At 42.0% G+C, this 26778-nt stretch overlaps 2 protein-coding genes across 2 annotated transcripts in view; one reads left to right on the forward strand and one right to left on the reverse strand.

Moving 5' to 3' along the window:
• Nucleotides 1-211: 211 nt before the first annotated feature.
• Nucleotides 212-9904, reverse strand: ppp1r11 (protein phosphatase 1, regulatory (inhibitor) subunit 11). The gene is made up of 3 exons (XM_066673597.1): nt 9243-9904; nt 4832-4940; nt 212-4148 (listed from the first exon to the last, which is right to left on the reverse strand). The coding sequence occupies exons 1-3, from the start codon at nt 9321-9323 to the stop codon at nt 3970-3972; spliced, it is 369 nt and encodes a 122-aa protein (XP_066529694.1). The 5' UTR covers nt 9324-9904; the 3' UTR covers nt 212-3969.
• Nucleotides 8057-26778, forward strand: part of vars2 (valyl-tRNA synthetase 2, mitochondrial) — a 29361-nt gene continuing 10639 nt past the window's right edge. Inside the window, exons 1-22 of the mRNA XM_066673596.1 lie at nt 8057-8087; nt 10154-10242; nt 11467-11670; nt 11762-11843; nt 13282-13382; nt 13600-13721; nt 14294-14360; nt 14947-15044; nt 16728-16809; nt 16964-17083; nt 18941-19049; nt 19141-19229; nt 19347-19437; nt 19927-20054; nt 20685-20788; nt 20950-21031; nt 22477-22553; nt 22691-22778; nt 24051-24144; nt 25866-25936; nt 26274-26399; nt 26591-26695. Coding sequence (XP_066529693.1) covers nt 11470-11670; nt 11762-11843; nt 13282-13382; nt 13600-13721; nt 14294-14360; nt 14947-15044; nt 16728-16809; nt 16964-17083; nt 18941-19049; nt 19141-19229; nt 19347-19437; nt 19927-20054; nt 20685-20788; nt 20950-21031; nt 22477-22553; nt 22691-22778; nt 24051-24144; nt 25866-25936; nt 26274-26399; nt 26591-26695 — 2037 coding nt within the window. The 5' untranslated portion in view covers nt 8057-8087; nt 10154-10242; nt 11467-11469. The remainder of the gene's footprint in view (nt 8088-10153; nt 10243-11466; nt 11671-11761; nt 11844-13281; nt 13383-13599; nt 13722-14293; nt 14361-14946; nt 15045-16727; nt 16810-16963; nt 17084-18940; nt 19050-19140; nt 19230-19346; nt 19438-19926; nt 20055-20684; nt 20789-20949; nt 21032-22476; nt 22554-22690; nt 22779-24050; nt 24145-25865; nt 25937-26273; nt 26400-26590; nt 26696-26778) is intronic.

A 26778-nucleotide genomic window follows, 5' to 3' on the forward strand; every position in this document is an offset into this window, starting at 1 on the left:
GGGTTTTTGACCAAAGCAGGTAACAGATGTTTTATTAAGACCCCAGCACTGTGTTCACGTTTGGATTGTGAAAAGCAGAACATGCAACAAACCTCTAAGACTGAACACTGCTGGTGTGGTGAAAAGATCCCATATGTTGAAGCAAATAAGTGTAATCCAGCAGCCATAACCCAAGTAAATCTGACAAGACATGGCAATATATTTGGTTTGTTTATTTATGTTAAATCATCCGTTATGACTTTTGCTATGTACATCCAAGTGCATTCACATTACAGGAAGCCTCAATAGCTGTCTGATCATGTACTAGAAAATGGTGGCATACATCTGGGTGGTGAGGAATTTCATGTAGGAATGAGCTGTAAACAGTTGTAAGGAAGTGTACAGAACCATTGTTTATTCAGGCCCCCACCACATCTCAAGGCTGCTTTAAACCTATAGAGCTGTTTGTCGACGGCTCATTTATAAACAACAGACATTTCCCCCATGTTCAGTCCTGCAGGGCTTATGTAACACCATAGGCCATACATGTACATCTCATGTTCCTCTGAGTAATTGCATGCACCAATAAGGACGCAGATCTTCACCTGAAGTGTGCTGCTTACAACACAAGTGAATCCAAATGAGAAATGTGTTCATTTATTCTTATTCTACAATTCAGTCTTGTATCAGTGTGAGTCCACCTTAAAAGATTACTCTTATCCAACTAATCTCTATCTACCATGTGTACACTCATTCGTAACCGCTTATCCAAATCAGGGTCGCGGTGGGTCTGGAACCCAGCCCGAGTTGCTGGGTGCAAGGCGGGAACACACCCTGGAGGGGGCGCCAGTCCTTCACACACTCATACATTCACTCACACCCATGGACACTTGAGTAGTCAATCCACCTACATGGATTGGCTCATGGGAGGAAACCCACATGGACAAGGTGAGAACACACCAAACTCCTCATCCGGAGCAAGGCTGGGCCCTGGAGCAGTGTGACTGACACACTACCTGCCGTGCCATGGTGCGCGCAGCATGTGTACAGCACAATTAATTACCACAAATATTATTTCACGGTTTGCCTATGATTATAAAGAGAGCCCAAATCCCACTAACTCTGCATAGTACAAGGCTATGGGCAGATGCTTCAGCTAAAACAAAGATTGGCAGAATTATGTTGAATATATTTGTAGTCAAAATACTTAAAGGGTATAATCTTAGCAGCACCCCCATCCATTATTTCCACAGATATAAGACCAGGCATCTACCCCTGTGAATGGGTAAAGATTGGCTCTCACCTTAATTAACTTGTTTTTCTGGTTCTGGCAAAAGGCTCTCTCTTGCTTGAGGCTTTACCTGCAAGCTGATTGGCTCATCTAAAAAAAAAAAGCCGGACTTATCACGTTTTCCCTTTTAGACACCTCCTCCTTTATGAGATCCCTGGTACTGCCCGTATACTAAAGATTTGACAGAGATTCAGTCGAGAGTATTCCATTAAGGCAATGGTTCTGACCTCCATTCATGGGGACCCCCTGCACTGTTTAACCTGCTCAAGTTACTTACCTGATCCAGGAGAGGCTCAGAACGTAGCTGCAGTCTGTGCAGGGGGTCTTCAAGACTGGAGTTCAGGAGATTTGTGTGAAGGTTTTCCATTACGGATATGAACTAATTTCACTCTTTTCATAGTGGACATTGTTGAGAGCTAAATACTGTACCAAGTCTTAGTCTCAGTTCCATTCCATTCAGCATATGATACCAAACATATCTTTTAAAAGCACTTTGTTTTTTTTTTATTTCTGACATCATGCTGACATTGCTGGAATATTACATAATTTCTCAATCATCGCTTATCGACTGGGTTTGATGTTCATGGTCTTTGCTCCTTTTACATTATGTTAATCAGCTTTAATTAAACACCAAAAAGAATGAAATTTCAGCCTCTTTTTTAGCTCTGCTTCTTCTCTGGAAACAGTGGTCACATGGTGAAGCTTCCCGTTTATTGTATGTACATGCACGGTGCATTTAATTTAATCTTTCATCTAGAGATTATACTCTGATTGTCAAAGAAGGACAGAATCAGTGATGTCACTAGTAAATGAGATGATGGATGGAGAAAATTATTCACTGTGGTAACGAGGATGAGTGAAAATCTCCCCACATTTTCGTTTACTTTTCACTGTGTGAAGTGCATCGCAAGTGAAAACACAACTCAATCACACTCAGTACAAATCGCTTAGATCCTTGCAAGAATTGTGAAAAAAGCACTGCGTTACATCTTTATAAGCTTAAATTATTTTTCTTCAGTGTCTACTCCGAGCGTAATACTATTTTCAATACTATGACCAGAGGTTCCTGTTTGTTCTTTGGGCTCACAGCCTCTAAGGTTTTGGATGATCAACAAAGGCTGGACAATATATTGTGGCTTTTTCTGTGGTGCACCAATGGCAGCAATATGCAAATGAGCCATCTGAATTCTGACCAATCCAATAGGAATTTCCATGAATCAAAGCATTCACATGGGCCAATGGAGGGAAATAACTTTGACAGGCATGCACCGATATGGGAACGCTCATATGCTACACAATAGTTTGTTCAAGAAATTTGATTGGACAGTGGACACGAGTGCTGATACAGTGTATTATAACAGCACCAGGTTTCTAACTCTACATGCATCACTGGAATATTCATTAAGAACTATCACAGGACTGTGATTCGGTCATAGGCATGAGGTCTCAGTGTGCAGGAAAATGATTTTTTTGTTGTTCAGAATGAGTCCAGTCCTGGTGTGGGTGGACCCAAATGAATGATTAAATAAACGGAGAACATCTTGGTTATTACAATGAACTCAAATGGGGTTTGTGGAACCGTCGTATAAGAGCAGTATGGCACTCAAGATGGTGCTGTTACTTAAATAACAGCAGCTTTAGAATTACAGACCTGCAGCCTCATGACAGGAGCGAACCACAGCTGTCGTGAAATTCAGTTATAACAGCACTCACACTTATGAAAGTGCTCAATTCCTGTACATATCCATCCACCCTGATACATATTCATTACAAATTAGTATTAGAAATATTAAAAAGGGGCACTAATGCAGTAAAACTCATATCAACTCAATATCAATAAAACCTAATACACGTTTGCGATTTTGGTAGCGACCAATTTTCTAATTTTAAATCAGATATGTGCCTCGCTGTGTGTATCAATGTGCTGCCATACTTATGCCTTATAAACGACTCACTGAATTAAACAGCAAAGTCCCATCTCACTTTTGATTAATCTGTCATAAGAATGTATAAACGGTGCATCCTGGTTTTAATCATCTGTGCAATGCCGTTTATGTATTTTCTTGGTCAAAATAATACAGGTGTTTTAGTATACTGCAGGGCACACTACAATTGCAATCTGTAGAAACATAACTAAGTTGTATATTTTATCCATATTGTTCAGCCCTTCTCAAAACCTTGATTTCTAATCTCCAGAGGCAGAGCCTGGCAGCCAGATGTTGCGAAGCCTTTACTGCGATATACCACTACACAACACAATCGCTGTCTCAAGCCTTAGCGCTCTTAATCCTTTTTACTTGCATTAAAAGACGAAGAAACTGTGGGAGGAGAGAAAATTATGATCTGGTATCTATGTTTAAGACAAATAAATAAAGAACACAAAAAAGGAAGAAAAATAATAATAAAAAAAGGAAAATAAGATCAACTGTCCTATGTACAAATACCCCAAAAATTCCACAGCATCCAAGTGGCGAGAACTGTTAAAGTTTTCCCACTATTCACATTGTTACAAGACAGCAGGGAAAAAAAAACAAAACAAAACAAAAAGTGTCATCCTGCATTTACCTACAAGCCTCCGTCATCAAACTGCTAACAGGAACACAGCAATGCAGTGACTGAATTCAATGTGAGTAGTTGGATGTAAAATTATGAACGTGTCGTCCACCCTGCTCTTTACATTTTTTCCCCCTCTCTCCTGATTAGTGAGGGTTTGTGCCCCCGGAGCCAGGAGGCGCTGTATCCCCGCCACTCCCTCTCTGTCCATGAGCTCTCCCATGTCCCAGAATGCAGTGTGCGCTACCACAGCCTTCTTCGTCCTCCCCCTCGCTCTCCGTGGAGGACTCTCCGAACTGCCGAGGCTTCTCGTAAATGCAGCAACCTGATAAAGAAGAGTGGATGCTCGATGTGAAGATGAAAGAACGTGCTCTAAAGCTTTTAAAACATCAGAACACACTTCTATTTTTGGCTTTGTCTGTAGGGCTATAAACTTTGAAGTACACTTTGAAGTCTGCCTTTCTGTTCCCCCAAGTCTAGAATTTCAAACATTTCTTAAAAAGACACCTTTTGCTAGTTTGGACATTCGATCAAGGCAATAGCTGAGTGAAAAGTTCAGTTTGTGGTTTCAGACACTGAAGGTTTCTAGGACAAAAAAAAAATGCTAGATAAAATGCAGCTACTAAAGTTTTATGCTATCCAGTACTTTTCTCTATTTTTCTAGTGGAAAACAGCATGTTGCACAGAGTCAAAGTGATTTAACAAATCAACCGAGCTTGAGGAAACACCGTATGATTACACGTAGGGTGTATGGGTACACAAAGTCACAGTTCGGTTTGCACCGCAGTTGTGATCTCATGGTTGAGTACGAGAACAGTACTCTGTGAGAACTACACTGTGAGAGTTTGGTACAAATACACGTAACACATACCAATCAATTACACACCAATTTCAAGGCTAACGTAGCTAATAATAGCTTTGTAATTCAGCACAAAACTAAATAATCAAAATATTTCATATTCCACTTTTATACATATAAAATGTGTATAAATTTATGACCATACTCACACTTTGAGGACCTCCTACCCAGATGTTCGTTGTCCACCGTGTCACTGGACCACTCAACTTTCTTCTCGGTCTTCCTTTTTCGAAGCTTAATGGTCAAGCTTCTTCCCTCCTATGGAGCAGAAAAGATCAAGGGGAAAAACAAAAATCCATAAGGTAATGTCAGTTTCCCTTGTAGTATGATCTATTTCATTCATTCATTATCTGTAAGCGCTTATCCAGTTCAGGGTCGCGGTGGGTCCAGAGCCTACCTGGAATCATTGGGCACAAGGTGGGAATACACCCTGGAGGTGGCGCCAGTCCTTCACAGGGCGACACACACACACTCACACCTACTGACATTTTTGAGTCGCCAATCCACCTACCAATGTGTGTTTTTGGACTGTGGGAGGAAACCGGAGCACCCGGAGGAAACCCACGTAGACACGGGGAGAACACACCACACACCTCACAGACAGTCACCCGGAGGAAACCCACGCAGACACGGGGAGAACACACCACACTCCTCACAGACAGTCACCGGAGTAGGAAACGAACCCACAACCTCTAGGCCCCTGGAGCTGTGTTACTGCGACACTACCTGCTGCGCCACCGTGACCATGATCTATTTTAGTATGATTTATTTTTCTGTTATAATTTTTGAGGGGGTTTTGCACAGGAACCCTTTTCAGAATTGTTACTGTAAACATGCCAGCCTCCAGATGGTAAGGTGATGGCCCCAAAAAAGTAAGTGATATGAAAAATAACAGTAGATTGTGGTTACAAACCACATTTTCCCCAGCTTTTTATCTCAGCAACTAAAAAGGCAAAGAGAGAACCCTATATTCTGGCTTCATACTGAGAAACAATTCTGATTGCTTGCATTTGATAATGATTTATTTGCACAGCCCTGATTGACACAGTGATGACAAATCCAGGTCACTCTCAGAGCCTAAAAACACTTACGCAAATTATGTTGTTGTCATCCATTTTTATTCTTTGTCCAGCAATGTGAGGTGTGAGCAGCTAGCTGTACTGATGCACTCAACCCACATATCAATTAACAACTCATTTAATTTCTCTCATGATTTGAATATTCCCACGGTGCAACCGAGCTTAATAATTCATGCATGTTGCTGTGGAAAATACTGCTGCCCACCACTTGGCTGCCTGAAGTTTGATTGCCAGACTAGCCAACCACATTAAGCTATACCAAGAGTCCATGGGCAAGACCCCTAAAGCTACAGCTGCCTACATCTGCAATATCTTTAGAATGGTTACGTCATTTTGTATAAGAGCATCTGAGTAATGTCATAAATGACAATATCAGGGTATTTTAGTTCATTCTTGCTTTATCCTGTTAAGGGTCACAGGGGTATGGAACCTGCTCTCTCTCTCACACACAGCCAGTTGACGTAATAACATGGAGTTTTGGACCATGAGAGAAAACCTGAGCACCCATAAGAATCCCACACAGACACAGAGGAAGGCAGGGTTTAAACACAGGACCCCGAGACCCTGGAACTGTGTGCAAGCCCAACTGTGCCAACATGGTCATGTGATTATTCCTGACATTATTCTATTAATTAAGGCATTTTTGTTCATTTTTGTTTCCAAACCATGAAACTACCCTTAATTCCATAAAGAAAACCAGCTCTCACACTGTAGTTTCACATTTTTGCATAACTAAATCACAAGGTCACAGAACATTTTTACAACTCTAGTAGCAGCCCATTAATTATTTCTTATCACACTCCACTACAGGGGTGCTACATCCCTGCAAAGCTCAAGGGAGTCAAGCCATGGTACAGAAATTGAAGACAGCAAAAATGCTAGGTGTCTATGAATAGCAAGAAGCCTCTGTTAGTGCAACAGCCTGGAAGAAGAGCCACCCACATACACAGACCAGGTGTGGGAGGACTGCTAGCACAGCATGATAAGCCTGATCTAAGTTAGACGCAAGAACAGCTACGTGCCTAGAGAAAACACACGGAAAAGTGAACGTCACTTAACAACAGCAGGTAAAAGCAGCTCAATTCTATGAAGTCAATGATGTAGAGTTCAGAGTGCAGGCTGGCTCTGGTCCCACTGTGCCCTGGATCATCTGCAGCACTGAGCAGTGTTTTACACTAACGTCAGAAATGTATTTTCCAATACCTCCCCACACTAGTCCTACGTGTGTAAATATTTATAACAGGTGCCCAGGGGTATATCACTATTGGATCACACCAGAAAAATGCTAAGAATCTCTAGAAAATGTCATGTTTTTGTACTTGGACATAACTATAAAAAGGCTGTTGTAAGAAAAAGAGAGATGAGTCGTGCCCTGATTTGCATTGAATCCCTTTTGGACCACACTTCTGAAGAAAAACGTAGGTGTGTAGACCTGTACAGCTCAATGCTAGATATGATACTGAATTAACCCATTCTAATATCAGTTGTCAAAAGGTATTTATATTTACAAATGTCACAAAACATTCATTTTTCTCAGTACACAATAATGACAGTGGACTTTGCAGTAGCTTCAATTAACTTTATTATATTTTTAGCATTCATTAAAGAAACAGGAACGTTCTCTCCTTCTCTGTTGTGTTTCTCTTATCTCCGACATGTTTCTCCCCACAGAAATTCTGTAACACACAATGCGCATACAACAGTTATCAAAACACAGGGTAAACGCTGCTCTTCAGAATAAACTTTGATCATGTAAATCATCAGTGACTGTGGAAAAGGGAAAGGCCTACTACTGTAGTAACTATGCTAACATGCTAAAGGTGAACCTTAGCTCAATGACAAATATCATCTTACAAATCAACAGAAATAAACGTTAATTTTTATCTGCCTCAGCCTCTGTCAACAAAGACTGTACCGCTGTGTATGTACCTCAGAGCAGTGTCGGTTACCAGCAGATAAACAGGTTTGTACTTCACAAAACAGTTTGTATTTTAGAGAGAAAAATTACCTCAGCATATCTTCACTGAACTCAACAGCTTTAAATAAACACACTTTCCAGGTACTACAAATTTTTTAAGTGTAAATGACAGACAGAAAAAATAATTTGAATTATTTATGTTTAAAAAAAAAAAAAAAAGATACTTACTTTTGAAGGTGAAGCTTTGCTCTCCTGTTGAAAAGCAGGAAGATCAACGATGTGCCGTCCAAACCGGGCAGGGAATGCAAATCAGGGAGCGACAGGGTGCTTTATCAATGTTTTCTCAAGTTTTAAAAACTGTACTGAAACTCTTACTAGCTTCCATTACCATCAAAACTGGGGTAACCTGTAAGTTACATATTTAATTAATCTAAATCCTCAGCAAGATTTATACAGGGTGTACAAATACCTAGGCAAGTGTGTGCAGACATATGTGAACAGACATCACTAATCTGCATCTGCAGACAGGTGTCCAAAAAGGCGTCAGCCATTTAAAGTAGGTTATATGCGAAAATACATAAGTGAAATAAGCATTCAACTATTTCAGTGCAGTGTTACAATGACAACCCCAGATGAGCCGAATCGGACAGGCCGGATTTGTTGAGTCTTAAGCCTAAGGACCAATCTGCCCATGGTGCGACAGACACCAGGACTAACGGATATTCATAGACCAGTGTGTACTAAATAGAAGGTGAAAGTGTATATTTACATAGAACTCAATTTTAAGGCAGTGGGGCGAGTTTTCCCCTTAAAAATATCTTCTAAATATGTAGTTATTATGAGCAGAGACATTTTGTTAGCGTTTAAATCGATAACATATGTGGGCACTTAAAACATTGTTTTGCTTTGAGCAGTAAAACAGTCATTGGTTGTTTAAACCTTTACCATGTTTCAACAAAAGCGGAGTAGTCTGCTTCGTATATGAATTTCCACCTTAAATTATAATAGAAGTTACCTTGGGGCGTCGGGGAAGTCGAATAAAAAGGCTGTACCATTTAAGGTGGACCACATTTCTGAACTGAAAGCTAACTGCTGCGCTGTTTAAGGTGGAATGGACCATTCAATTAATGTGGTGTAGCTACAGTTTAATGTGGAACACTTGCCAAAATGTAACGTTAAATGCTGGAAAAAGCCAAAACATCTAATTTGGAAAAGAAGCCATAATAAAATGTCAACTACCTCAAAATTTAAGGTGGAAACGAGAGCTTGCACCATTTATGATGGAACCAGCACAAGAAGGTTAACTGCTGCACCATTTAAGGTGGAAAAGATAATTCGAAAATTAATAATTTGGTGAATAAGGCGCCTACTTCTTATATAACCGTTATATTATCAGTTGTCACGTTTAGTTGATTTTTAGTATCTACTACTGCTGAATCGTACCTCATTTCAGAAGATTTAACAAACATTTTATCCTTTAACCCAAATACAACATCGCCCTAGAGTGGGATTATCAAAAAAACACTCCGCCCCAGTGCTGGATTTCACCGCGGTGAGGTTCACCTGCTGTGGAGGAGGAGGAGGCGCGCTGGGCGGCATCGTCTCCGTGATCGTCTCGCTGGACGGACCGGGGACCTCCGCCATGCTCTCGAAGTTTCTTTTCTGCACCAAACGGCAAACCTTGTACAGTCAGACCACCTCCGCCGATCTCTCGTGTAGCTGTTTTGTATTTATAAACACATATAAAAGTGCAAACAGGGGACCCAGCGTCAACAAAAAATCAGCGGTGGGCTCCGAAAAATCAAGCCGAGCTCGGAGCACTGGGCCCAGGCCGGAGGAAGCAATTCACCGACGGAACAACTCCCCGCCTCTACAGGGTGCTCACAGAAATACACCTCGGTGAGAAAACGACTTTATATTTAATGCGCTAAACTCAAGTGTAGAGCTTTTGGTTTAAGTTTTTAACTGTGGGTCTAAGACGCCGTTTCCACACTGGATCCCCGTTTATCTCAGAAGCAGTCCCCGGTTTCTCTTAATAAAGAAGATGTTGAAACAGGGTGCAGATAAGGTTGCCAGTTCCAGTAGAACAGCGCCAAAAACTCGCCCACTAGGAGCTGATACTAGCACAGCCTTTAAAGAAACAGTGTTTAAAAACTTTCTACATATTAGTCAGTCTCTGTAGGTGATAGGAATATCTACTCGTACACCAGCTCGCAATTAACTACCTTCCGGACTAAAAACTTACTAAGCATTTTAACCCCTCCTTTTAAATACTGTAAAATATTGAAATCCTCTACAATTTTGTGTCTTGGCATAGCATTGCTTATAATTAATTGTTTATGTAAAATATGTTAAATATAATGGCATTCCATATTTTTCTTGTGTGAATATTAATAATAATTACGCCGAACAGTTATTGGTTTGCCAGCTAGTCATCTTTGCAATTGGATTAATTTTCATTTGTCTGTACTTAGATCAAACCTTTGGAGGGATATCAGCGAACTTGGCAACCCTGGCCCCACCTCCCAACATGTCTGCGCCCTGAGCCCAACACACACTGAAGGTAACTCTGAGTTTCTCCTCTCATTTACTATTATTCATTGTATAAACGCCCATTTATTTTAATATTTCTAATTTGTTATTGTTCTTAATAAATCGTTTTCAGGTGTTCTTTCTCTCTTGTGTTATATATATGTATTTTTTATCATGTATTTTGCGCGTTCTGACCAATTTAGTTTTTTTTACATTGATTATAAGCATGATGTTCAATATTTTATGATCCGAACCATGTTCTTTAAAACCTGTGGATTCCTTTATGAATCACCAGTCTTTTTCAGTCATTAAACACTGCTGAAAATAGTTATAGTTCATCCTGACAGTGTTACTAGAGACAACACAGTACTCTAAATAAAAGGTGAGCGTCAGTTTTTTATATACACTGACTAACCAACAGCATTGCATTGTTTCAGCACTCTGTGGCCATTTTATCAGCTTTGCTGACCACATATTTTGTACTTTGTATTTCTGCAGTTACAGACTGCAGTCCATATGTTGCTCTGCATACATTGTTTTCCACTTTTCACCCTCTTATTTACGTACCTCTAAAGAGGAGTGGTGGATCATTCTCAGTGCTGCAGTGACACAGACGTGGTGTTGATGTGTTAGTGTGTGTTGTGCTGGTACGAGTAGATGCTGCAGGGCTTGTAAACCCCTCAGTGTCACTGCTGGACTGAGAATAGTCCATCAACCAAAAAAAAACCAAAACATCCAGCCGACAGCGTCCTGTGTCACTGATGAAGGACATAGAGGACGACCAACACACCGGACGACACCGTGCAACAGATCAGAGCTACTGTCTCTGACTTTACATTTACAAGGTTGACCAACGAGGTTTGTGTGTAATAGAGTGGACCATGAGTGGGCACTGCTGTGTCTGATCCACTCGTGCCGTGTCACTCATGCAGTATCACAATTTTTACTTGGTTTGTGGGGGTCCTGAACAATGAAAAATAAGGAGGCTAACAAAATATGCAGTGCAATGGATGGACCACAGTGTTTACTTGTAGATCTTCAATGTGCACCTGTATGTTCAGTGGCACTGATTAAATAAACAAAGAATGTAGAAGCAAGAGTGCCATTTTAATGTTATAGCTGGTTGTTGTATATATTACCTTTTATTGGACTCCTCTATTCTTACATTCCATATATAGGATATTTTTTTTCCTTCCATTTAAATCTAAAGGTTCACCTCTTGCCTTTCTCATGAAACCCACCTGTTTGTGTTCAGGCGATGTGGAAGTCCACCTGTAGCAGATCCCTGAGGGCAGGTGGTGGGCGTTTACCCAAAGTATGGTCCACCTGGGGACGAAAGCTCTGCCCTACCTCCTCATCCCCCTCGTACTCCTCCTCCTCACAGCCTTTACATCCTTATAGGAGTCATTCAGAAAAAGCAAAACGAAAGAGAAAGAGAGAAGAGGCCATTCTCGACAGTGTAGGTCAATAATCTATCACTGTTAACCGAGAGAGCATGTTATTATCGAATGTTTATACTTTTATTTGTCTTTATCTGCTCTTTTTTTTAGAATGTTGATGATGTTGGGATGAAGTGGTCAGAAAAAGAAAAGATAAAGTACACAGCTGCCACCGTGCCTGGAGATAGAAAAGGTACTGTCTTCTGGACTTTGTTCACTTCTCCAGCATCTAATTTAAAGCTTTCAAAGAAGGGTACAGGCTGTAACTGCCACAAAGGGGACACTAACTACAGTGTGTATTAGTTCCTACAACCTACAGTCTACAAACATTTATAAACGGAGTGTTTATACAGTGAACAAACATCAGTAGTGATCGGTCTGTGCATAATAATAATAATAATAATTCATTCATTCATTATCTGTAAGCGCTTATCCAATTCAGGGTCACGGTGGTCCAGAGCCTACCTGGAATCATTGGGCGCAAGGCAGGAACACACCCTGGAGGGGGCGCCAGTCCTTCACAGGGCAACACAGACACACACACTCACACACCTACGGACACTTTTGAGTCGCCAATCCACCTACCAACGTGTGTTTTTGGACTGTGGGAGGAAACCGGAGCACCCGGAGGAAACCCACGGGGAGAACACACCACACTCCTCACAGACAGTCACCTGGAGTGGGAATCGAATCCACAACCTCCAGGTCCCTGGAGCTGTGTGACTGCGACACTACCTGCTGCTCCACTGTGCCGCCCCAATAATAATAATAATATTTTTTATTAATAATAAACAAGAACTACTCTCAACTCATTGTTGGTTTGTTTATGTTTAGAAGCGATGCATCTTTTAATAAGGAATAGTATATTTAAGGGGAAAAAAAACATGGCTGAAGTCTAACTTGTCTGTATGTTTTTATTTGCTGTTTGAATGACCACATAAACTAATGTATAACTCCAGTTGTTCAGTTTTGTAGCACTTTGTAGCACTGTGTCTCTCAGATTTGGAGACTTTTCCACTTTAAGTGACCCAAAACAGCAAAAAATAACTCACTGTTGCCCCCCTATGGAACAGGAATAGTACCATATCCTCATCTCAGTTGGTGCTTTTCAAAGTTTGGAGTTCTCACTGTTGTCTACAAAATTCCAGATTCCTTTTTTTTTAGCTGTAAGCAGAGAGAGATAAAGCCTAGCACACTGGACAGAGACACCCATTTACTGTCATATACAGATTAGACCGGTTTTGAGCACACAAAGAGACTGCAGAGCTAACAGTTGGTGAGGAAACATCCTCTGAATTTTTTTGTGTTTTTTATTTAAAGCATGAACATCACCTTTTAAACAACTGATTCTCTGTGGTTGAATATTAGCAGTTTTGGGACAAAACATTGTGTATTTGTTAAAAATAGTTTTGGATATAATTGGAAAATACCAACTGCTCTTTACATTGCCTTAAAATTTCATAATGAATGAACAAATAGAAACGGGACCAATTCTATTCTGTTAACAGCCATTTAGAGTTAAGATGGTTGTTTTGCTTCTCTTGTAAAGATGACATTATGGTGATACAAAGTTAATGGCAAACTGACATAATACCATTAAAAATGTCTGTTCTTTCTGTTGTCTTCGTTAGACACCGCTGTACCCCTCCCACAGTCCTACAGTCCAGAGTATGTGGAGTCGCACTGGTATTCGTGGTGGGAGAAACAAGAATTTTTCAGCCCTGAGAAACATGTAAATGGCCCCGATTTATATTCGACAGAGTCTGTGTCCTCAAACACATCTCTGTTCATTTCCATATTCATTAATTACCAGAAACTATTTAGAAAAGGTCAGAATAACTCCATTAAACTCTGAAGCTCAAGAGCAGAATTCATAATATATTTAATTTATATATATATATATTAATTAGAGTTTGTTCCCTGTGTGTGTTTTGATGTTTTATTATCAGAGTGCTCTGCCCCAGGCTGTGGACAGATATTTCTCTCTCTGTATCCCTCCTCCAAATGTGACTGGCTCCCTGCACCTGGGTCATGCTCTCACTGTGGCCATAGAGGATGCTCTCGTGCGCTGGTACAGACTGCTGTATTTATTTAAGTTAATACAGAGGCATGAGGACTTAAATATATTCAGTTTTAATCTTTGCTTTAGGACATTTACCAATGTTGTATATCATTGCTGCTCAATTAAATATGTGTATCTCCATTTGTTTTAGATTTTTAGTTTACAACATAATTTGAACACAGCAGTTGTCTTTCACATTGTATAAAAACTTCATGATGAAGGAACCAATAGAAATGCTCAGAAATGACTTGTAATAAAATGCTTTTAGATTGACTTCCACTGAAAGATAAGAAGGTTTTTTCTTTCTCCTGTAAAGTTAATATTTTGTGAGATACACGATAGGGTCCATTTTAAATCCATTCTGTATTTTTGTACATTAAAATATCCACATTTTACCAGTAGGCTATTATGAATGTAATGAGTGCAAACATGGCAGTTTATTCCAGTGGCAGTGTCTCTGATAATCTTTTCTGAATCTGAACTGAATGGACTGTATGTAGTAGTTTGTACTGAAAATGTATGATGATGTTCAGTGGTTCTGAACTTGAGCTTGCTGGTTTCATTCTTGTCTTTTTGTTTAGGAGGAGAATGCAAGGTTACAGAGTGCTGTGGGTGCCGGGCTGTGATCATGCTGGAATTGCAACACAGGTACCACCATCAGAGTCACTCAGTTAAATATGTACACTTTACAGCAGAGTTCTCCAAAATGTATTTGGACATTGGTGCCATTCTATCATTGTGTCTGGAATCTGAACTTCAAACCCAGTGGCTTTTATTTTAAAGAGACTCATCTAAGAATGTGTACAAAGATAATAAGGAAGGGAAGTCCAATAAATAAATAAAAATACTTTGTAAAGAATACAGAGGCACAACCACAAAGCAAAAGTCACTGAGTCTTATTTTTGTAGCTGATTAGAAGTTCCTTTACTTCAAAATTGTATGGCAGCCCAGCAACTAAAGTTTTGATGCAAAGAACCTCAAAGGACTTCTCACTCACATACATACACACCTATGATTTTTGAACCAAGGGTGGGTGTCAACAGATCAAATCAGATCAGATCAGAAATATATTATTGATCCCAGAGGGATAATTACAGATACTGACTCACATTTAGATATTGTCTAGAGGGTGCTATTGTGCTTCACATTACATTAGACAACATTTTTTAACAAGGTGCATGTAAGTAGCTGTTCTTAGTGTCATGTTTTTGATGTGTGTGTGTGTGTGTGTTAGTCTGTGGTGGAGAGGAAGTTGCTGAGGGAACAGGGCAAGCGTCGACAAGACTTCAGCAGAGAGGAGTTCCTGCAGGAAGTCTGGACATGGAAAAAAGAGTGTGTCACTCGCATTTTGTCTGCTTTTCACTTTTAAATCATTCATATAATTTCTATTGGGACAAAATATTAGAACATGGGCAATTAGTCCATTCATCTTCATGGTAAATTTCACACAATGCAAAGAACATTCATTCATTCATTCATTATCTGTAACCCTTATCCAGTTCAGGGTCGCGGTGGGTCCAGAGCCTACCTGGAATCATTGGGCGCAAGGCAGAAATACACCCTGGAGGGGGCGCCAGTCCTTCACAGGGCAACACACACACACTCACACATTCACTCACACACTCACACCTACGGACACATTTGAGTCGCCAATCCACCTACCAACGTGTGTTTTTGGACTGTGGGAGGAAACCGGAGCACCCGGAAGAAACCCACACAGACACAGAGAGAACACACCACACTCCTCACAGTCACCCAGAGGAAACCCACACAGCACAGACACAGAGAGAACACACCACACTCCTCACAGACAGTCACGCGGAGGAAACCCACACAGACACAGGGAGAACACACCACACTCCTCACAGACAGTCACCTGGAGGAAACCCACGCAGACAAAGAGAGAACACACCACACTCCTCACAGTCACCCGGAGGAAACCCACACAGCACAGACACAGAGAGAACACACCACACTCCTCACAGACAGTCACCTGGAGGAAACCCATGCAGACACAGAGAGAACACACCACACTCCTCACAGACAGTCACCCGGAGGACACCCACGCAGACACAGGGAGAACACACCACACTCCTCACAGACAGTCACCCGGAGGAAACCCACGCAGACACAGGGAGAACACACCACACTCCTCACTGACAGTCACCCGGAGCGGGAATCGAACCCACAACCTCCAGGTCCCTGGAGCTATGTGAATTCGACACTACCTGCTGCACCACCATGCCACCCCACGTAAAGAACAGCTAGTTTGTAGATACACCATTTAGTTAGTGAAATAAGCTAAACTATAAGTTGAACCAAATTTGAACACAAATCTGGAAACTTTGGGCAGCTGTGGCCTAAAGGTTAGAGAAAAGAGCTTAGAATTGAAACGTTGTTGGTTCGATTCCCAGAACCAGCAGGAAAATAGGGGGAGGTGGGAGTGAAGGAACAGCACTGTTTTCCTCTCTCAATCCACTGCTGAGGGGCACTTGAGTAAGGCACCAAAGCCACAACCGCTCTCCGGACGTCAGGGATGGCTGCCCATGGGTGTGGGTTCAGAGCCACAGATGGGTTAAATGAGGAAGACACATTTTGTTGTACTTTATACAGTGACAAATAATTGCTTTTAGCTTCGTTAATTTGGCAAGAGAGGTATAAAGATCCTGAGCAGCACTGGAACTGTGTCTTCTGGAGTGATGGGATACCTTCAAAAACATTTGGGATCCAACATCAGTACATTACGTCACTAATGTCTGTGGCACAGTGCCATCAGTTTCTCACAGAAATGTTCCAACATCTTCTTAATCCTTCTGAGAAGGGCAGAAGCAGTTATTGCGTCAAAGGGCTTCATTTCAGGAAAAAAAAAGGAATTTGGAAGAGCAGTGTTTAATTTTGGCCATGGAGAGGATGTCAGAAAAGTAGGACAGATTTGTGGCTGAATTTCAGGGCTCACTCAGAGCCTCTGTGCTAGTAACTGAATGAGTGGTGAGTCCAATGTGTTTTGCATTACAGTAAAGGAGATGAGATTTATCATCAGCTGAGGAAACTGGGCGCTTCACTGGACTGGAGCCGGGCCTGTTTCACCATGGATCCAGTATGACAGCACCACACACCAATTTCCCTGTTTATATAAGCACATCACGCCTCACTGAGCACCATTTCACATATCATTTCTTTTACATCTTCTCATTTTCCTGCTCCTGCGTCCTCCTTTTGTTTGTGCTTTTCTCCGTCTCTCCTTGCTGCAGGGTTTCAGCAGTGCAGTGACGGAGGCCTTTGTTCGAATGTGTGATTCGGGCCTGATCTATCGTTCTGAAAGCCTGGTCAACTGGAGCTGTGCTCTGGAGTCTGCCATTTCTGACATTGAGGTGCATCGAAGTGAACTTCCACCTTGTGTTCCTACTACACTTTGGATCTTCTGTATAGTTTTGGACCGTAGCTCATCTGTTTATGTAGTTTATTAGCCTTCCATTCATCACAAGTAGCTTAGATTGTGGACTTCTTTAAGCACAATCTAAAGACTTAACTGTTCAACATTTACTTTATGGTGTAACATCTTCCTTATTTAAATTAATTATTATTTTACAGTTATCCTATTTTACCTTTTCTTGCTTTTGTACTTTCTTGTATTGATTTATAGTCAATTACATCGTACTTTTATTTATATTATAGAATTAGTTTTTAATTTTACTTGTTCTCCTTTTAAACTTTCAAGATATTACTGATCTATTTTTCATTCTTTAGTTTTAGTTTTTGTAACAAATCTGTGAAGCACTTTGAATTACAGCTATAATATTGAGATTTGATTAATATCTTACTCATTAAAGCAACCAAGGATATAGTGCCAGATGGTGATTAACATGAACTGTACATTAAAGCAACACTAGGTAGTAAAGTTACCTTAAAATTACAGCTTCAAAACATTGTAATGCTTTACTGACCTGTAGACACTGCACTATGTAACTTTTGGAGGAGGGTACCCCCCCACCACCACACACACACACCCCGGTCTCTTGATTTCAGGACAGTGTTGTAAAAATTAATTACTCTCTTTAACTGTAGGGGGGGGGGGCGGCACGGTGTCGCAGTCCCACAACTCCAGGGGCCTGGAGGTTGTGGGTACGATTCCCACTCTTAGTGACTGTTTGTGAGGAGTGTGGTGTGTTCTCCCCGTGTCTGCGTGGGTTTCCTCCGGGTGACTGTCTGTGAGGAGTGTGGTGTGTTCTCCCTGTGTCTGCGTGGGTTTCCTCCGGGTGACTGTCTGTGAGGAGTGTGGTGTGTTCTCTCTGTGTCTGCGTGGGTTTCCTCCGGGTGACTGTCTGTGAGGAGTGTGGTGTGTTCTCCCTGTGTCTGCGTGGGTTTCCTCCGGGTGACTGTCTGTGAGGAGTGTGGTGTGTTCTCCCTGTGTCTGCGTGGGTTTCCTCCATGTGACTGTCTGTGAGGAGTGTGGTGTGTTCTCTCTGTGTCTGCGCGGGTTTCCTCCATGTGACTGTCTGTGAGGAGTGTGGTGTGTTCTCCCTGCGTCTGCGTGGGTTTCCTCCATGTGACTGTCTGTGAGGAGTGTGGTGTGTTCTCCCTGTGTCTGCGTGGGTTTCCTCCGGGTGACTGTCTGTGAGGAGTGTGGTGTGTTCTCTCTGTGTCTGCGTGGGTTTCCTCCGGGTGACTGTCTGTGAGGAGTGTGGTGTGTTCTCCCTGTGTCTGCGTGGGTTTCCTCCGGGTGACTGTCTGTGAGGAGTGTGGTGTGTTCTCCGTGTCTGCGTGGGTTTCCTCCATGTGACTGTCTGTGAGGAGTGTGGTGTGTTCTCTCTGTGTCTGCGCGGGTTTCCTCCGACAGTCCAAAAACACACGTTGGTAGGTGGATTGGCGACTCAAAAGTGTCCGTAGGTGTGAGTGTGTGAGTGAATATGTGTGTGTGTGTGTGTGTGTTGCCCTGAGAAGGACTGGCGCCCCCTCCAGGGTGTATTCCTGCCTTGCGCCCAATGATTCCAGGTAGGCTCTGGATCCACCACGACCCTGACCTGGATAAGCGCTTACAGATAATGAATGAATGAATGAACTGTAGGGGGAGCCAAGGAGCAAAAACACTAAATGTTACCTAGTGTTGTTTTAACAGAGAGGTTTTGGGCAAAATGGCCAGTTGGTAAACAGTAATAGATTTTTTGTTTATTAAATAACTAATACACATTTCTGCAGTTGAATACTAATGTAAAACACATTGTGTTAAGGTTGACTCGAAGCAGTTGCCTGGACGGACTCTTCTGTCTGTTCCTGGTTATCAGAAGAAAGTGGAGTTTGGGACTATGGTCACATTTGCGTATCCTTTAGAGGAACAGGGTGAGGGCTTTTTATTCTCCAAATTTGTATTTTTTTTTTCTTCTTTCTAAGCTGGAGTTTGTCGATCTTTGTGTGTTTGTATCACTGTTAGAGGGAGAGGTTTCTGTGTCCACCACTCGTCCAGAAACCATGCTGGGGGATGTGGCCATTGCTGTGCATCCTGATGATACTCGATACAAGGTCCACATTAGTGCTCTTGTGCTACAATTTTCAGTTAAACTTGATTTACTGTGTAATAGTACATTAAGCTTCTTAAATGCATTCAGGTTTTCAGGTGTATTACTCTTTCTTTATCAGGCTCTCCATGGAAAACACTGCAGACACCCTTTTACAAACAGACTGCTGCCTATTATCACAGACCCAATGGTGGACATGGAGCTGGGTACAGGTATGCCTCTTGTATTTTGGCTTTTGGATCATTCTAAAATATTATTGGGCGGCACGGTGGCGCAGCAGGTTATGTTGCTGTCACACAGCTCCAGGGACCTGGAGGTTGTGAGTTCGATTCCCGCTCTGGGTGACTGTCTGTGAGGAGTGTGGTGTGTTCTCCCTGTGTCTGCGTGGGTTTCCTCCACAGTGCTTTTGACTTTCCTCGTACTCAACTGGGTGATTCTGCTTGAGGTGGAGAAACAAATTACTAGTTGAATTTCCCAATTTGCTGTTACAGGATTCTTTCATATCTGTGGTTGGTTGTAAATAAATTATGCGTACGTCATTAATTAAACAACTCAGCATTTGGCTATTATGATATGGATTTTTAAAAATCATTAAATAATTATATTGAAATTATTGCCATCGTTATGATATGGTAAAGCCTTACTGTTTTCTCAAGGGAGTACCATTTGAGTCTAAATCTTTTTCTCCTGTAATATCATAGGAGCTGTGAAGCTGACCCCTGCTCATGATTACACTGACTTCCTGCTCTCTCAGAGGCATGCCCTGCCACGACTTTCTGTGATTGGAGGAGACGGAGCCATGACATCTCTCTGTGGCTCCTGGCTGCAGGTACAGAACCGTGTAGCTCTGTGTAATATGTGTTCTAAAGTGGTATCCATTATACAGATGGTCAAATTTTTAATCTTAGTATTAAGTAAGTATGAGTTATGTGATAAATACTAATGCAGTGTTCCCCAAAATGGGGGAGGTTTGCAGGGTGCACAGCGAGACAAATGATTACAAATGTAATGCATGTCAGTTATATAAATGGTTTGTCACTTTTTGTTCAATAAGAAGATGCAGTTTTGTTGGAATATTTATAACGTTTAAATACATTCAGTGGAGGTTGGAAGCCAATGACTTGGAGATTGGAGTCAGGGGTTTGTCTCAAAATAACTTTATCAACAAAGTGGCGGGGCACTGCAGATTTTTTTATACATTCAGTCTGTAGGGGCGGAGCTAAACTGCGTTAGACTGAATAGGTGGACATAGGCAAAAGAGTTGTTGTTTTTTGTGACTACACAACATGATTTTGCAGCTTGGCGTCCATTATAATAACATACGTTTTGAAAGTATAATGGTTATAATGGACAATATCAAACTATTCTTTCAAGACGGCAGATATGGGTCCTGTAAAGTAGGATACTGTTTATGGAGCACATATTCTGTGCATCTCCTTGTTGTTTGTCATGTTCTCAGGGAGTGAAGCGATTCGAGGCCAGGGAAAAAGTGATCAGTGCCCTGATGGAGACTAAGTTGTTCAGAGGAAAGAAGGATCATCCCATGTCTTTACCAATTTGCAGGTGAGGCAAGATAAATAGAGTTATTTTTATGTTGCTTCTACAAATTGTTATAAGTTGCTCATTGATTATAATAAATCCTAAGAATATATTTGGATTTCATATTATTTTTAGTGTATTTGGTTATTGGCCGGTTCATATTCCCTCTTCACTCTGTCCCACAGCCGCTCTGGAGACATCGTTGAACCGTTGCTGAAAAAACAGTGGTTTGTTCGCTGTGGGAAAATGGCAGAAAAGGCAATTCAGGTACGAATGTGTGTTAGAGGTGGATATTAATTAGTTATTAATTCGGCATTAATTAATTATTAATATTAGCTTTAAATGTGAAACAGAATGAGTCACAGTTAAAAATTGGTTTTGATTTTGAAAGGTGAATCAATGTTAATACTGTGATGTTGTTTCAACATTCAAACAACAAACGAAATTAACTGAAAATTTTTTCAATGTGGTGTGTTCTCCCTGTGTCTGTGTGGGTTTCCTCCGGGTGACTGTCTATGAGGAGTGTGGTGTGTTCTCCCTGTGTCTGCGTGGGTTTCCTCCGGGTGACTGTCTGTGGGGAGTGTGGTGTGTCCTCCCTGTGTCTGTGTGGGTTTCCTCCGGGTGACTGTCTGTGAGGAGTGTGGTGTGTTCTCCCTGTGTCTGCGTGCGTTTCCTCCGGGTGACTGTCTGTGAGGAGTGTGGTGTGTTCTCCCTGTGTCTGCGTGGGTTTCCTCCGGGTGACTGTCTGTGAGGAGTGTGGTGTGTTCTCCCTGTGTCTGCGTGGGTTTCCTCCGGGTGACTGTCTGTGTGGAGTGTGGTGTGTTCTCCCTGTGTTCGAGTGGGTTTCTTCCGGGTGACTGTCTGTGAGGAGTGTGGTGTGTTCTCCCTGTGTCTGCGTGGGTTTCCTCTGGGTGCTCCGGTTTCCTCCCACAGTCCAAAAACACACGTTGGTAGGTGGATTGGCGACTCAAAAGTGTCCGCAGGTATGAGTGTGTAAGTGAATGTGTGTGTTGCCCTGTAAAGGACTGGCGCCCCCTCCAGGGTCTATTCCTGTCTTGCGCCCAATGATTCCATGTAGGCTCTGGACCCTGAACTGGATAAGGGTTACAGATAGTAAATGAATTAATTTTTTCAATGTTGTTTTTAATGACAGTAACATTATTTCAAACAAATTTAAATATTGAATTAAGTCAGGTGCCAGCTGGGTTTTTTCTTTTGGTCATCTGAAAAATTATCTGATCCGTGTCCCGTAAACGTTCTCTGATCTGTATTGTGAGGACGGATTTGTTACGTACCTCGGGGAAAATGTTTAATGTTGATTTTTCTCAATTATAAAAGATATATAAATTAACATCTATGTTTTTTATTTGGGTTGTGCTTGTGACGTTACAGCACATGAATGTTTGGTAAAATTTTAAAGCTGTGGTAGTGATTATAGCAGTGAGTGCATTCCGCTCAGTGCAGTGTTCAGAATCCAGACTAAAACCCACTGTACCCAGGATATCAGAAGACTGTCATCAAAATCTTTATAATCATTTAAGAATTGCGATATGTTACTCATGCCATATTCCCCAGCTCTGGAGAAACACTCTGATCTGTATGGATCATTTAAATCCGTCAGTCAGCACAGCTGTATCTATTCACAATGAATAAACCTGACGTTGTGCTTTTGTACTTTTCTTCTACATTTTTTCCATGTTTATCACGTTTAGGCTGTGGATGAGGGAGAGTTAGAAATAATTCCTCATTTCTATACCAAAACATGGAAGAACTGGCTCTCTAACATCAGGTAAGCGTGTGGAAATCCAGAAGATTAATTCTGTGGATGTGCTCCTTGGACAAAGCACAGCTGTGATAATCCCTTTCAACACATTACCGTCTGTATATGAATTCATAAACTATGTTTCCCTCGCTCTCTCTGCTCAGTGACTGGTGCATCTCCAGGCAGCTTTGGTGGGGTCATCAGATTCCAGCGTATAGAGTCACGTTACCAGACTTTGGTAATTCTCAAGAGGTAATTATAGTTTCTTTTACACAGGAAGCGTATTAATGTCTTGTTAGAACATTAGAGGGAGTGCTGTATTGTGAATAACACCATGACTCTGATTCATTTACATATGGATGACAAAATATGATTCACAAAGTCATAGACCCTCTACATTTTTTGTAAAGTAAATCACAGCCAGTGATCAGTAGGATGATAGATCTGTGGTTGGCACCTATACCTCACATCTGTAAACCTGTTCTACATATCAGACAGTGTTGTGAGACTTTGTCATATTGTAATTATATCTATGACATGTAAAGAATATCAAAAACATCTCTGTAAGAAAGATTGTATAAGCTTTAGTTGGAATTCCACTCATTTATCTGTCATTTCTCTGGGAACACAGTCATTTTTAATGAAATCTGTGCTTTGAAATCTACGAAAACTCCCCATTCACATGACACCTCTTCACATCTATTTTCTTGGAGGCAAAGGATAAAGAAAACAATATCTGAAATATCTGTTTCTGTCCCATATTTGAGCTCAGCAGACTTAAAGGGCTATTTGGGCAAAAGATACAGGTTAGTTCTTGTAAAAATGTAGTTGATCAGTTGAGTCAGAATTTAGCTTCTTTAGCTTTTAAAGGAACACTAGGTAACCCTAGTTATTTTTTGCTCTTGGGGCTTCTCTTAGTGTAAATCATTGGGGGTTTGTGTCCTACCCTTCACCAAAATTTACACACTGCACTTTCTGCAGTGCCGAATCTAGAGTACAAGGACAGAGGCCCTTTTCTCGCTCTTACAGTTCACTGAAGCATCACAATGATTTTGAAGCTGTAATTTTAAGGTAAAAATATTACATAGTGTTGCTTTAGCCAGAGCAAAAGACTAAAATCCAATAGTCACCCCAGTTGCCCAAATAAATTACTCTCTGACCACATCTGTGTCTTAATTAAGCGAGACATATTATGACTTTTTGCAGGCTGTGTCCTAAAATACCTTAATTAAGGCATAGATATGTTTAGAAAATTGATGAAAATTCGGGCTATTTGGGTGACCACTGAGCTTTAGTCTTTGTTAGCAATGTTAGCTTTGCTGCTCAAGTTAAAATCTAACTCAGCACAACTCTGATGTTTTGTCCAATCAGCTTCATCTAGGAGAAGTGTACAGTTGTGTACATTTGATTTTTGCTGAAGTATTCCTTTAAGCAGCATTTTGTAGGCACTCTTTTCGCAGTGTATTTATGCAGTGTGTTTTACTTAGAGTTATTCATCAGCTGTGACTGTGCTCGTGTGTCCAGGAGCAGTGGGTGTGGGGCAGGAGTGAAGCAGAGGCAAGGGAACGAGCTGCTGTGAAATTTGGAGTCTCTCCCGATGCTCTAATCCTCACACAAGGTAAATATTATATCTGTATTATGTCTATATCTCAGTAACATTCATTGTCTGTAAGTGCTTATCCAGTTCAGGGTCGCATTGGTCTGTAGCCTACTTGGCGCTGTTAAGGCAGGATCACACCCTGGAGGGGGCACCAGTCTTTCACAGGGCCACACACACTCACTCACTCACTCACGCCTACAGACACTTTTGAGTCACCAATCCACCTACCAATGTGTGTTTTTTGACTGTGGGAGGAAACCAGAGCACCCAGATGAAACCCACACAGACACAGGGAGAACACACCACACTCCTCACAGACAGTCACCCGGAGGAAACCCACGCAGACACAGGGAGAACACACCACACTCCTCACAGACAGTCACCCGGAGGAAACCCACGCAGACACAGGGAGAACACACCACACTCCTCACAGACAGTCACCCGGAGGAAACCCACGCAGACACAGGGAGAACTCACCACACTCCTCACAGACAGTCACCCGGAGGAAACCCACGCAGACACAGGGAGAACACACCACACTCCTCACAGACAGTCACCCGGAGGAAACCCACGCAGACACAGGGAGAACACACCACACTCCTCACAGACAGTCACCCGGAGGAAACCCACGCAGACACAGGGAGAACACACCACACTCCTCACAGACAGTCACTCGGAGGAAACCCACGCAGACACAGGGAGAACACACCACACTCCTCACAGACAGTCACCCGGAGGAAACCCACGCAGACACAGGGAGAACACACCACACTCCTCACAGACAGTCACCCGGAGGAAACCCACGCAGACACAGGGAGAACACACCACACTCCTCACAGACAGTCACCCGGAGGAAACCCACGCAGACACAGGGAGAACACACCACACTCCTCACAGACAGTCACCCGGAGGAAACCCACGCAGACACAGGGAGAACACACCACACTCCTCACAGACAGTCACCCGGAGGAAACCCACGCAGACACAGGGAGAACACACCACACTCCTGTTTTCCCGAACTTTAAACACATTTTTAGTTTGAATGTGACACTGTGCACCAACAAGTGGAGAGAAAAAATAGTAAAGATGGGATATTTATCACAGGGGTCTTAATGAAAAGTCTGTGACTTGCTTTAGTCAAAACACCACAAGGAACAAACACCACAGCAACACCCTCCCTCTGTCTAAACAGCCCTGTTCAGAATGGCAGGTTTCCTTTAAATGAGAATGAGCCACACACAGCTCACACCCAAGCAAGCAGCAGCATCAAGCAAAGGACACTGACGTTCTTCTTTTAGCTCTTATACCTTGGTTCTCTTCCTGTGGCCTTCTGGTTTAAGGGAAATTGCTTCTCTGCATTTAACCCATCCATGGTAGCGAACACAAACACAGACTAGTGAGTAATTCTTCACACACACTAGAGGCAGTGAGCTGCAAATCACTTTGGCACCCGGGGAGCAGTTTGGGGGGTTAAGTGCCTTGCTCAAAAATGGTGGAGGAGTTTTTCCCTTGTTTTCAGACTAAGGCAAACCACATAAAAACAGGGTTGATGTCTTTTATAGTTTGTGAGCTCCAGATCCTCAAATTTATGTGCAAAAGGGCAGCGTCGCTTGAATCACGTCCTAGAAGGAAGACTCCTAATTCCAGGATTAGGCTTGAGCTGTTCTTTGGAAAGTGACATTTTTCACCCGACAGGCACCTTTATCTCAATAAATCCAACCCGTGCTTTTCTCTCTTAGATCCCGATGTATTGGATACATGGTTCTCTTCAGGTCTTTTTCCTTTCGCTATGCTGGGCTGGCCTCAGCAGGTAAACCACTCCTCTGCCTTTCCATTGGTTAAGAAATCATGGATTCATTTATTGAATCCACAAACAAAAACCTGTGTCTTTATTTTTACATTTGTTTTACATCCTTTCAAAGCTTTCATGGGAATTTACATTGTATGTCACTTTAAAGATAAAGGTGTATTTTTGTGTGTGTGTGTGTGATAAAGGTTTGTTAATATCTGGGCATGGGGTCTAGTACTTTAAGGACATCAGAGGCCGTTAATCAGGCCCTGAGTGTCCCCGAATGTTTGAAAAGCAATTCTCTCATCTATTGATGAGTTATGAAAAGGCTATGCTGTTTATACTTTTCCATTTCCAGACCGAGGACTTGAAGCAGTTTTATCCCAACACCGTACTGGAGACTGGAAGTGACCTCATCTTCTTCTGGGTGGCCAGGATGGTAATGCTGGGCACAGAGCTGACCGGCCAGCTGCCCTTTAAACAGGTGCAGCAGTTGTCTCATTACACCTTAATGTCAGATCTAAAGAGAAGCGGGAACTCAAATACAAACTCAGATCGGGATATGAGACATACTTCAGTGGAAATGTGCAAAATAAATGTCATCTAAATAATACTGTGTTATTAACACTGCTGGCATGACTTCAGGTTCCTTTTCATTCTGCATTCTTCTCTCAGGTGCTCTTTCACTCTCTGGTGAGGGATAAGCACGGTCGGAAGATGAGTAAGTCTTTGGGAAATGTCATCGACCCTCTGGATGTAATTTCAGGTGTCTCTCTGGAGGTACGCTGCCAGTGGGTTTTATTATACACACTGTATGACTCTGCACATCCTCCACAGCTCCGTATACACACACTCATCATAAG

The sequence above is a fragment of the Hoplias malabaricus genome, chromosome 6 (genome assembly GCF_029633855.1).
Source record: "Hoplias malabaricus isolate fHopMal1 chromosome 6, fHopMal1.hap1, whole genome shotgun sequence".
NCBI lineage: Eukaryota > Metazoa > Chordata > Actinopteri > Characiformes > Erythrinidae > Hoplias > Hoplias malabaricus.